We start from the raw sequence: 13,724 nt of genomic DNA, 5'->3' as shown, positions 1-13,724 counted from the left end.
GGAGGAAAAGCATGTCACCATGCCAACCTAACAACATAAGGGGCAATAAAAATATATAAGGAGGAGGAGAAGCATGTCACCACGCCAACCTAACAACATAAGAGGCAATAGAAATATATAAGGAGGAGGAGAAGCATGTCACCATGCCAACCTAACAACATAAGGGGCAATAAAATTATATAAGGAGGAGGAGAAGCATGTCACCATGCCAACCTGACAACATAAGAGGCAATAGAAATATATAAGGAGGAGGAGAAGCATGTCACCATGCCAACCTAACAACATAAGGGGCAATAAAATTATATAAGGAGGAGGAGAAGCATGTCACCCTGCCAACCTAACAACAACAGGGGGAACAAAAATATATAAGGAGGAGGAGAAGCATGTCACCATGCCAACCTGACAACAGGGGGAAAAAAAATATATAAGGAGGAGGAGGAGAAGCATGTCACCATGCCAATCTAACAACAACAGAGGGAAGAAAAATATATAAGGAGGAGGAGGAAATGATCACATAAAAACCATATAATATGTATATAAGTGTACTGCATAGGATTATTTCATATATATAAAAATATATACACTCAGTATATATACAGCTCTGGCAAACATTAATACACCGCTGCACAATTATCAGTTTTTCCTCTATTTGTGAGTAAAATGTAAATTGTTCTTTATTCTATAATCTACTGACGACGTCTCCAAATTTCCAGCAATAAATATTGTATTTATTTTCTGACAATGAGAAATGGTGAAAATAACAGAACAATGCACAGGATGCACAGAACAATGCACAGGATGCACAGAACAATGCACAGGATGCACAGAATGCACAGAATGCACAGGATGCACAGAATGCACAGGATGCACAGGATGCACAGAATGCACAGAATGCACAGAATGCACAGGATGCACAGAATGCACAGAATGCACAGGATGCACAGAATGCACAGACTGCACAGGATGCACAGACTGCACAGAATGCACAGAATACACAGGATGCACAGACTGCACAGAATGCACAGGATGCACAGGATGCACAGGATGCACAGAATGCACAGAATGCACAGGATGCACAGGATGCACAGGATGCACTGAATGCACAGGATGCACAGGATGCACAGGATGCACAGAATGCACAGGATACACAGAATGCACAGAATGCACAGACTGCACAGGATGCACAGACTGCACAGGATGCACAGGATGCACAGAATGCACAGAATGCACAGGATGCACAGAATGCACAGAATGCACAGAATGCACAGGATGCACAGAATGCACAGAATGCACAGAATGCACAGACTGCACGGGATGCACAGACTGCACAGGATGCACAGAATGCACAGGATGCACAGAATGCACAGAATGCACAGGATGCACAGAATGCACAGAATGCACAGACTGCACAGGATGCACAGGATGCACAGAATGCACAAGATGCACAAATGCACAGAATGCACAGGATGCACAGAATGCACAGAATGCACAGACTGCCCAGGATGCACAGAATGCACAGGATGCACAGACTGCCCAGGATGCACAGAATGCACAGGATGCACAGAATGTGCAGCGCTTTCACCTCAAATAATGTAAAGAGAACAAGTCCATAATCATTTACACACAACAATATAATAATGTTTTACCTCAGGAAGATTCAGAAATGAATATTCTGTGGAATAACCATGATGTGTAATCCCAGCTTTCATGTTCTTGGCTGCTTTCCTCCAGTCTGTCATACTGCTTTTGGGGGACCTTATGCCCCTCCTGGTGCAGAAATGTAAGAAGTTCTTTGTTTGATGGCTTGTGACTATCCATCTTCCTCTTGATTACACTCCAGAGGTTTTCAATGGGGTTCAGGTCTGGAGATTGGGCTGTCCATGGCAGGGTTTTAATGTGGTGGTCCTTCATCCACACATTGATTGACCTAGCTATGTGGCATGGTGCATTGTCCTCCTGGAAAAACCAGTCCTCAGAGTTTGGGAACACTGCCTGAGCAGAAGGAAGCAGCTGTTTTTCCAGGATAACCTTGTATGCGGCTTGATTCATTTGTCCTTTGTATAAACTATCTAACAGCCAAACGGAAGGAGATATGTGGTTAGCAGTTTTTAATGTAGTCACTCTACATGTCCATCCACCATGTTGATGGTATTGAAGCCGTTCAATTTTTTCTGAACATGACCAATTTGGAACCAACATTTGTCAGTTTTTTTATTTCCTTACTTGATTTCACCCTGAAACATAATTATGTTTTGTTTAAGGACACCCCTACCTGCAGCTCCAGGGCACAGCTATGGGGCGGCTTTTGCGCCCTCATATGGTAATTTGTTCCTGGGGCTGTGGGTGAGGGAGATTCTTCAATCCCAGCCAATACCATTGGTTGAGGGTGTTCTGATGTGGATTTGCCACATTGACGATGTTTTCGTGATTTGGCAGGGCAGTCAGGAGGATTTAGTAACGTTTACTGGACAACTTAACGATAACCAAATTAATGTGAGATTGACTTCACACTCTAATCAATCTACCATCGAATTTCTTGATGTCCAGGTAAACAAAGATGGCCGTGGATTACTTCAGGCTGAAGTATTCAGAAAAGTATGGCAGTCACTTCTCTTTTGCATGTGTCCTCTTCCCATTCTAAGGCTCTAATACAAGGTATCCCAACAGGTCAATTTGTTAGGGCTCAACGGATCTGTTACTCGGAACCTTCCTTTCATAGACAAGGTAATGAAGTAGCTACTCAGTTTGCGGACAGAGGTTGTGTGGCGCCCCTGAGGCTTCAGTCGCCACAGAATATTGCACTCAAATTTGGGTGTAATGCTAAACAAGGTTCCTGAGGAGGTCAGTCCCGGTTTCACCACATTACACCCTCAAATACACACCAGGTTGCCCTGTTCCCACTGGGGACTGGGCTAGGGTCGGGTAATAAAGGGGTTGCCTACATAGTGGCATTTATAGGATGCCCTCAACAGGGGCCCCAGTCCCACTAGCTAAGGACCTGGGAGGGGGGAGGAACAGCCAGCAGGGGGAGTCAGGAGCCAACACAACAGTTAGGGAGTTCTCCAGCAGGAGAGGAAAGGAGCAGACGTGCCTCACAGGTGCTCCGGTGGGAAGAAGGAGAAGTTCTTAACGGTTGCTGTGGGGAGAGTGATCTCTGCTCCCCACAGAACCGACGTCACACAGGGTAGCATGACCCTAGGGAAGATCATGCTTCACGTTGGTTTTCCAAAATCTGCCTGGACGGGGAAAGTTTCAAGCTTCCTTGGCCACACAGCGTCCGACAGCACAATGCTAGAGAGGATCCAGGGCCTCGCATCACGCTGGACCCCATACCGGAACCGCTGCACCTGCAGATACGGACAAGAGTACATCTCGTGAAAACCCAGGTCCCCTTGTAGCTTCAAGCCAGGGGATCCACTGACAGGCGCTATAAGGAGGGAACCCACCGAACACCAAACCGGACTGACCTTTAAAGGGATTCGGGTTTGACCCTGCCCCGTGGGCCACTACAGTTGTGTGACGCCCTGGACTAGCCAGGTTATCACAGGTAGGCCCTTACACAAACACCCCCCCCCTTAATAAGGTGACAGCAGCCAAAGTACAGAACCTTTGTCACCTCCCTCCGGGTTTGATGTTCCCACCAGGGGGCGGAGCCAGGTGGTTGGCTCCTCCCACCGAGGGGTTCACAAGCCCTGAGGCGGGAAAAACAGTAGATTAGCTTTGACTGTGAAGTGGAGTGGAGTGAAGTTCATTATCATAGTATCATAGTATCATAGTTTTTAAGGTTGAAGGGAGACTCTAAGTCCATCTAGTTCACCCCATAGCCTAACATGTTGATCCAGAGGAAGGCAAAAAAAACCCCAATGTGTCAAATAAGCTCCAATGGGGAAAAAATGTCCTTCCTTCGTCCACATCCGGCAATCAGACTAGTTCCCTGGATCAATACCCTGTCATAAAATCTAATATACATAACTGGTAATATTACATTTTTCAGGAAAGGCGTCCAGGCTCTGCTTAATGTTAGTAGTGACTCCCTCATTACAACATCATGCGGCAGAGAGTTCCATAGTCTCACTGCTCGTACAGTAAAGAATCCCCCTCTGTGATTATGATTAAACCTTCTTTCCTCAAGACGTAGCGGATGCCCCCGTGTTCCAGTCGCAGGCCTAGGTGTAAAAAGATCTTTGGAAAGGTCTCTGTACTGTCCCCTCATATATTTATACATTGTGATTAGATCCCCCCTAAGCCTTCGTTTTTCCTGTCTTGGTATTGCAGCCCACCCATTCCTCTAATAATCTTGGTCGCTCTTCTCTGCACCCTCTCCAGTTCAGCTATGTCCTTCTTATATATCGGTGACCAGAATTGTACACAGTATATAAGTGCGGTTGCACTAGTGACTTGTACAGAGTCAGAACTATATTTTTTCATGAACACTTCTACCTCTTTTAATACATCCCATTATTTTATTAGCCCTGGCAGCAGCTGCCTGACACTGTCCACTAAAGTGAAGTTTACCATCCCCCCATACACCCAAGACTTTTTCTGTGTCTGTTTTACCCAGTGTTCTACAATTAAGTACATAATCATAAATGTTATTTCCTCTACCCAAGTGCATGACCTTACATTTATCTACATTAAACTTCAATTGCCACTTCTCAGCCCAATCCTCCAATTTACATAAATCTCCCTGTAATATAAAATTATCCTCCTCTGTATTGATTACCCTGCAGAGTTTAGTATCATCTGCAAATATTGAAATTCTACTCCGCATGCCCCCAACAAGGTCATTTATAAATATGTTGAAAAGAAGCGGGCCCAATACTGACCCCTGTGGTACCCCACTATGAACTGAGACCCAGTCCGAGTACGTACCATTAATAACCACCCTTTGTTTCCTATCACTGAGCCAGTTTTTAACCCAGTTACACATATTTTCCCCTATCCCCATTATTCTCATTTTATGTACCAACCTTTTGTGTGGCACCGTATCAAAAGCTTTTGAAAAGTCCATATACACAACATCCACTGCATTTCCCTGGTCCAGGCTTGAACTTACCTCTTCATAGAAGCTGATCAGTTTGACAGGATCGATCCCTCATAAACCCATGTTGATCTCTGTCATAAGGTTATTTTTCTTGAGATACTCCAGTATAGCATCTCTCAAGAAACCCTCAAGGATTTTACCAACCGTAGAGGTTAAACTTACCGGCCTATAATTTCCCGGCTCAGTTTTTGTCCCCTTTTTGAATATTGGCACCACATTTGCTATGCGACAGTCCTGCGGTACCGACCCTGTTATTAAGGAATCTGAGAAGATTAAAAATAATGGTCTATCTATCACAGAACTCAATTCCTGTAGTACTCTGGGGTGTAGCCATCCGGGCCCGGAGATTTGTCAACCTTAGTGATTTCGAGGCGGCGGCGTACTTCCTGCTGGGTTAAAGAGGGTAATATTCAAGGGTGAATTTATGGCATCACTGGTCATGTCATCTGCCATGGCATTTTCTTGTATAAAAACCGTAGAAAAAAAGTCATTCAGCAGGTTCAAGTTCAAGGGCAGAAGTTCAAGGGCAGACCTGCATCCAGGTCTGCCATAGTCTACGACAGGTGTCTGGGTTGGAGCCCAGTCACCTCTGGCAAGAAGGCAGACGGTGGTGGCCGCCTGCAGGAGCTGGGATTACAGCCGGTGGAACCGTAGGGACCGGGGACGGGCGGTGGCCCGCCGGTACCGAACCGGTGAACCGATTGGAAACCGGAGACCCAGTACGAGGCCCAGAAACAACTGGGCTGAGTCAAATCAACTTATTGAGGATTGGACTTTAGGCCTCTTCCCACCTAAGACCCGACAGAAGACAACAGCTCAATCATTAGGGTAAAGCCACCGCCCAGGCATAGAGACCCGACGGGCCAGCGTCTGGGGGCAAAAAGGGCTCTCCCGGCACACACCAGGCTGGGGAGCGGACTACTGTTGCTCAGGCATAGGAGTCGTCATTTTCTACACAAGTGAGGTGCAGGAGAAAGGCGGAAACCACCAACCTGAAAAGGGGAAAGCGCAGCCGGCTGCGGGCACCGTTCACCGTCTTGTTTGCTTTACCAGAGACTCCAGCATGTTTGTAATAGTGAGTACAACAGTGCCTTCGGGCCGCGCACCGCACTGCACCGACACGCCTGTACCATCCAGTCCCCCGCCTCAGCACCTCCCTCGGGCCCCCGGGACCATCATTCCCCCTACCCACGGAGGGGGTCAACACCAAGCTGCGCAACACGGTCCCTGGGAGCCTAGTCAATGGCAGCGGTGGTGTCCATCCATTCACCACAACTCGTGGGTGGCGTCACAAACTCAAATCCCCAACAAACAACCGTGGCTCCGGCCGTGGACCTCCCCACCGAAGTCCCTATGTGTAGCGCCAACCCCCTTGCAGAGCGACGTGACCCCCGGGTCCGTGAGGAGCACGAGCCACCCACCGACGAGCACGGATCCGAGCAGCTCGGCAGGCGGACGAGCCCTGGGGCGGTACAGTTGCACTAAGAGATGTATCCAGAAGGGTTATCAATGAGCAATGAAGTGTAAGAGAGAAGAACTCCTCTGCCCCAGACAGCGACAGGAGACTACGCATCAGCTGAGATTTATAACCACATTTAATTGTAGATGGAAAGATGTCACCAATGCTTTGGACAAATGTTGGCCCATTATCCGAGCCGATAAGATGTCTAAATATAAAAATGTGAAGCCATCTGTCACGTATAGGAGATCTTGTAATCTCAAAGATATGTTGACACATAGCTTTATGAAGGTCCCAAATTATCCCTATTTGGGTCCAAAGGACAAAAGTGGGGCTTCTTTCCATGCGGGGAATGTATTCCATGCCCGAACATGATTAAGAATGTCAATTTTACATCTATTAATGGCTCTCGTGAGTTCTAGATTACCCGACACATCACCTGCAAAAGTACGCACGTGTTACGGGGGAACTGGGAGATCAGGATAAGGTGGTAAATATCCCAATTGCCAGTCGGGGCCCACCGTGCTCCAGATGACAAAGGAGCTGCTAGCAACCCGAAGGTTAGGCGGAGACTACAGAGCTGGGTGGCTCAGTGGAGACCTGGGAACCGCTCACATGTGTAGGGACAGGTCAGATTGGATGACAACCCAGTTAGCATTTCAGTGTACCTCGCGCTACACCGACCATATGTGCAGGGAACACGTCAGGCCGGGTGGTGACCAGGTAGCGCTGACTGGAAGACCGCCGAGAAAGCGTCAGACTGAGCGGTCCCCCAATTAGCGTTTCTGGTCACCTCTCAACTGGCCATGTGTGTGAAGGACACATCAGGACAGGTGGTCACACCAGAAGATAACAAGAGGATAACAGGTGGAGCAGCAGCCGCAGCCCAGTTGACTCCACTGAGCTGCACTAGCAGGACAAGACGGTAGGAGGTGAAATCCCGGCGCCTGACCCTAACATTCTGAGCTATGAGTGTCTTGGCGTGACAAGCACCGGACGCCTAACCCTACGTACCGCTTCCAATCTACACAGGCTGTTGCCATAATGGGCTTTACGCATGGAGATGTGCTCTAGCCAAGCAAATTTGAAGAATGCGCGCCTTCATGTTGTCTCCAGCCCCTTTTATAATCTGGGTCCGCCCCAAATCCAGGGTGGACCACAATGGCACCTCGAGGGTCCAATAGCAGAGTGCAACGTCATCAGCGACATCACCAGCGGCCTATCCGGAACCGCCACGTCACTGATGACCTCATGGCTGCCACACCCCAAACACCTCACCAGTCATCGTCTGACGACCAATGGTGAGGTGCTGTGTCATAGGGGCTGGCCTCCGCGAGCCAGTCCGGAGTGGCCACATCATCAGGACACCTGATGCGTGTCGGCCTATCAGGGCCTGCCACCTCATGGACATGCCCAGTGAGGTCCTTACCAGACCTAGCCTCTGATGCACTAAGTATCTGAGCATGCTCAGTAGCCTGAACTGAGGACTTAGCCTCAGGAATGGCACAGTCAGGCTGAACATACTCACTAGGTGAAACACTGGATTTTGGCTCTGGCTTGGGTAAATCAGCGCGCGCATGCGCACTAGCTGCCTCTCCACACTTACACGTGGAGGAGGAAGCAGCCAGCTGGATGACCCGAGGCACGGCCAAAAAGAGAAGCCGGCCTGGGCGCAACTAGAACCGCAGTAACAGCACGTAGTTTCATTTAAGTATTTGTGAATCCATTGATCTTGCATTTTTAAATCCATTATAAAGCACTGGCAATGTCAGAGAGAAGGATACGAGCGGTGGTGGTGTGCATGTTCAGCCATCATCATAGACCAGGCACTACAGAGTCACGTTCTCAACAACAATGGAGGTCCTAAATGCTGGACCCCCTGGAAGTTATCAGCCATCCAAAGAAAGGCAATCACTTCTAAAGAGGTAGATGGTGATGGATTATCTCATCTTACCTGAGAACGAAGAGGTTTCTCCACCCATAGTGATCTCATGGTCCACGGAAAACACAGTCTCTGTCTCTGAAGGTCTCTCGGTTATAACCTCCGTGATATTTGTGCACTGGAACGAAGATGCTGAAAAAAGGGAAAAGTGATCACATCAACCTGAACCCAACAATATTGTGGTATATAGAGAGGAGAGCGGTATAATGTGTGGTATATAGAGAGGAGTGCGGTATAATGTGTGGTATATAGAGAGGAGTGCAGCATAATGTGTGGTATATAGAGAGGAGAGCGGTATAATTAGTGGTATATAGAGAGGAGAGCGGTATAATGTGTGGTATATAGAGAGGAGAGCGGTATAATTTGTGGTATATAGAGAGGAGGTGTTATAATGTGTTGTACTGTAATGTACGATATGCAGTCTCAAGCTCAGTATAAATGGCGGTGTAATGGTGGAATATGGGGGTTATGTACCATTTTGTGTGGGTTCATGTTTTGGGCATGGTGGTCTGTCTATTCAATATATTGTTTGTCCTAAGCCAGGTTATAACCCTTTTCAGTGCTTCCGTCCCTAGGTGTGGGGAAGGGGGCCTGGAATCCACCCAAACTCTGTTTACCTGGGGGTTTATTCATTCTGGGTGAGACTTACAAGAGAGAAGGAGTAAGATTGATCCTCTAAGGGAAAAGCTGACACCCCAGAGAGTGTGACAAGCCCCAATTTCCCTGGAAAAGGACTGCTGGAGGATTGTGACTAACATCACCGGGACATTTATCCCATTACTGGACTGTATCTGTGTTTCTGGACTATTTTACCCTCTGTGTGGTGGATTATTTTTATGAACCTTCTGGATAGCATGGAATAAATGGGTTTTTTGGATTGTCACTCATCTCTCGTGTCTGTTGATTGTGTATATGAGAGAAGGACCCCGTGACAAGTGGCAGCATCGTCGCAGTCCACACTCTGCAGTGAGTTGACCCCAGACATTCTCTGACTGCACCTTTACTCCCGCTTGTCCAGTATTCACACTAATGCTTGAGTCCATCACTGGATATCAGTTGCCCTGTACAGAGAGGAGTGTGGTATAATGTGTTGTACTGTAATGTACGATATGCAGACTCAAGCTCAGTGTAAATGGTGGTGTAATGGTGGAATATAGGGGTTATGTACCATTTTGTGTGGGTTCATGTTTTGGGCATGGTGGTCTGTCTATTCAATATATTGTTTGTCCTGTTAAGTCAGGATATATCCCCTTGCAGTGATTCTGTCCTTAGAAGTTGAGAGGGGGCCTGGAATCCACCCAAACTCTCTGCTTACCTGGGGGATTATTCATACGGGGTGAGAAGGACAAGAGAGAAGAAGCAAGCTTGATCCTCTGAGGGAGAAGCTGACACCACAGAGAGACTGTGAGAAACTCCGATTTCCCTGGAGATGGACTGCTGGAAGATTATGACTAACCTCCTGGGACATTTCTCCCATTACTGGACTATTTTACCCTCTGTGTGGTGGATTATTTGATGGACCTTCTGATTTGCATGGAATAAATATGCTTTTATTGCTCATCCATCTCTCGCTCTGTTGATTGTGTGATATTGGAGAAGGACCCCGTGACAATTGGTGGCAGCAGTAGGATCAGCAGAGCACAGCCCAATGGAGATCCACCCACAGAGTGAGTACAGAAGCTGGACAGCATCCAGGAGAGAGCTAGAGATCTGGGCCTGAGCTACGAGGGACTGAGTAAAGAGGCCTTAATTGATCTACTAGTGGATGCGAGCCAGTCCACCTCCCAGATGTCTAACGGACAAGCACTGGGGATGGGGATCCCTGCTCCAAAAAGCCAGTGGTTGGTGTGGCATGAAGAAGAGATGGCAGCTCTTGGCCCCGGTGTATCTTAGGAGTATAAGGAGGAGGCTGCTCACCGAGCAAAGCGGAGACAAGAAGCAATGGAGTCCAGCAGAGGTAGTAATGTGAGTTGGAGTGTAAACCTAGCAATCTGGGAGCCTCTATGGATTACCCGGGCGGACTTCAAGCCATTTCATGAGGCTTCTGGAGATGTGGAGGGGTTCTTCAAGGTCTTTGAGCAGCAGTGTGCGGTGATGGAGGTTCCCCACTCTGGCTGGATGCGTTTGTTAGTGGGACTCCTGAACGGAAGCCCGACAGAGGCTTATCACACCATTGACTCACACCAGGATTACAACATTGTCAAGCAGACTATCCTGGATTACCATGCCATCACCCCAGACTCACATAGGGCACAGTTTCGAGACTTCCCATGCACCACGGGGGGAACGTTTATGATGTATGCCCATAAGATGTCCCAGACATGTCGGAGATGGCTGGAAGCGGAAGACACCTTCACTGTGGAAGATGTTATACAGGTATTTCTTATGGAACAATTTCTTTACAAGTGTCCTTCAGAAATACGGGAATGCGTCAGAGAGCGCATGCCACACACCTTGAATGGAGCTGAAGCCCTGGCAGATGGGGCCCTTACTATACGACCGCAATGGAGGAGGCATCTGGACAATAAGCCACAGCCTGCCCCTGCTCCCCGGCTATCTCCAGTTATATCTGCCCCTCCAACCAGCCACAGGTTCTCCTACTACCTTCTCCAGAATGCACATTGGAAAGAGGATGACGCAGAGGACATGTTATCGATGTGGGCAGCCTGGGCTTCTGCAAGACACTTGCCTTGCTGGTTGATTGAGGAATGACCTTGCGCCAAATCGACCTGTTCATTCCCTACAGCCAAATACAAGGTGGGAAGAGTTCTCACCCCTTCAAGTTGACTTGCCTAATGACTCAGATACTCATGGTCAACCACTAGGTGTTTATGGGGTGCGAGCCACAGCCCCGAGTTCCTCTTATCATCAAAGTAAGCACTTACAGGAGGTTGTGCTGGATGGACAGAGAGTCATTGGATTTTGTGAGTCTGGGGCATTTCTCACAATAGCTGAACCCCGAGTGGTTCGGCCACAGACGAAACATCATGGACCAGGGATTGTTATTGAACTGGCTGGAGGACAAAGGAGGAATATCCCAAAGGCGACGGTAGATCTGGACTTTGGCTTTGGGGTGAAGCAATGTGTGGTTGGGGTGATGAGTGGCTGCCTGCAGATATTCTCCTAGGAAATGATGTGGGAGATCTACAATGCCAATTTGTGGGTGCAGGAAACACAGTTTGAGTGAAGGAGGACACAAAGAGAAGCTTGTCCTTCCAACCCTACCGCTGTACAAGGGACTATCTACAGCTGAGCAACATGGACTTCAGTGAGGTGGCAGAGGTCTGTGTAGACCTCATGGCATACTCACTTATTAAGAAGAAGGGAGAGGTTGTGATGGTGGGATATTGAGGGTTATGTAACATTTTGCGTGGATCCATGTTTTGGGCATGGTGGTCTGTCTATTCAATATATTGTTTGTCCTGTTAAGTCAGGTTATATCCCAGTGCTTCTTGCCGGAGGATTGGGACTAACATCCCCGGGACATTTATCCCATTACTGGACTGTATCCGTGTTTCTGGACTATTTTACCCTCTGTGTGGTGGATTATTTTTATGAACCTTCTGGATAGCATGGAATAAATGTTTTTTTTGGATTGTCACTAATCTCTCGCGTCTGTTGATTGTGTATATGAGAGAAGGACCCTGTGACAGGTGGCAGCATCGTCGCAGTCCACTCTCTGCAGTGACCTGACCCCAGAAATTCTCTGACTGCACCGTTACTCCCACTTGTCCAGTATTCACACTAATCCTGCCGCCATCACTGGATATCAGTCGCCTGCCCCTGTCTGTACAGACCAGTAAAGACCACCTCATCTTCTATAGAGGAAATCTGTGCTCGGTTTTTGGTGTGAATGGGCCCCTAACACACAGTCTACTAATCCTGATTACAACATCCTCCACAATGTGTACAGCACCATGGTATATGTCACGCACATATGAACAGCAGATAAGTCATCATAACATCCTCACCTCGTATCCACTGACATATGACACAAATCCCGAGTGTCACAGAAATCAACAGTAACACTGCGAACACCGGCATCTGCATCCGAGAGAATCCACCGCAGACTGTGAGAAATAGAGAGAATCATCAATACACTGAGCTCAAGAGCTTACACTCTACAGGAGAGAGAGAGGTAGAGAGTAATAGAAGACCCTGCTGATCACAAGAGCTTACACTCTGCAGGATAGAGGGGACCCTGCTGACCATAAGAGGTTGCACTCTACAAGAGAGAGAAGATCATCAATACACTGAGCTCAAGAGCTTACACTCTACAGGAGAGAGAGAGGGAGAGAGAGAGGGAGAAATAGAAGACCCCGCTGATCATAAGAGCTTACACTCTACAGGAGAGAGAGAGGGAGAGAGAGTGAGAGAAATAGAAGACGCTGCTGATCACAAGATCTTACAATACAGGAGAGAGGGGACCCCACTGACCACAAGAGCTTACACTCTACAGGAGAGAGAGAGGTAAAGAGAAATAGAAGACCCTGCTGACCATCAGAGCTTACACTCTAAGGCCCCCTTCACACGTCCGTGATACACGTGCGTGTTTGGTCCGTTTCCGTATATACCGGAGACACGGCCAAACGTGCACCAATGTTAATCTATGATTGTGGTCACACGTCCGTTATTTCATTATGTCCGTGTGTGCGTGTCCGTGATCCGTATGTGTTTGCGTTTGGCACGGATGCATGTCCGTTATCTGCACGGAGCACGCACACGTGGACACAATGAAAGTCTATGGGTATGTGCACACACGTTAGTAAACACGTATGCATCTACCTATAGTCCGTGTCCGTTTGGTGTTTTTATTTCTAGTGATGTCGGCTATTCTTTCTATTTCTGTGTATGTCGGTCAATCTCCCTGAGTCCGTCGGTCGGTCTCTCTGTCTCTCTGTCGGTCTCTCTGTCTGTCTGTCCCTCTCTCACAGTCTGTCGGTCAGTTTCCCCCCCTCTCTCATACTTACCGTTCCCCAATCCCCGGCGCGGCGCTGCACGGCATTCACACTGCTCCGGCGGCTTTTACTATTTTGAAAAAGCCGGTAGCTCATTAAACAATCTCCTATTCCCTGCTTTCCCCGCCCACCGGCGCCTATGATTGGTTGCAGTGAGACACGCCCCCACACTGAGTGACAGGTGCCTCACTGCACCCAATCACAGCAGCCGGTGGGCGGGTCTATACTGTGCAGTAAAATAAATAAATAAATAAATAATTAAAAAAAAACGGCGTGCGGTCCCCCCCAATTTTAATGGCAGCCAGATAAAGCCATACGGCT

General features: G+C 48.0%; 1 protein-coding gene across 2 annotated transcripts in view; it reads right to left on the bottom strand.

Annotated features, from left to right (window-relative positions):
• The window catches only part of CD72 (CD72 molecule), a 47,184-nt gene extending 34,685 nt beyond the window's left edge, over positions 1 to 12,499 (bottom strand). For both annotated transcript variants that reach the window (XM_075344111.1, XM_075344103.1), the window contains exons 1-2: positions 12,417 to 12,499; positions 8,458 to 8,577 (exon numbers count right to left, since the gene is read on the bottom strand). In XM_075344111.1, coding sequence (XP_075200226.1) covers positions 8,458 to 8,577; positions 12,417 to 12,495 — 199 coding nt within the window. In that variant the 5' untranslated portion in view covers positions 12,496 to 12,499. The remainder of the gene's footprint in view (positions 1 to 8,457; positions 8,578 to 12,416) is intronic.
• Positions 12,500 to 13,724: the final 1,225 nt, after the last annotated feature.

The sequence above is a fragment of the Anomaloglossus baeobatrachus genome, chromosome 1 (genome assembly GCF_048569485.1).
Source record: "Anomaloglossus baeobatrachus isolate aAnoBae1 chromosome 1, aAnoBae1.hap1, whole genome shotgun sequence".
Classification (NCBI taxonomy): domain Eukaryota; kingdom Metazoa; phylum Chordata; class Amphibia; order Anura; family Aromobatidae; genus Anomaloglossus; species Anomaloglossus baeobatrachus.
The sequence above is the reverse complement of the archived record's forward strand: the minus strand, read 5'-3'. Positions and strand labels throughout refer to the sequence as shown.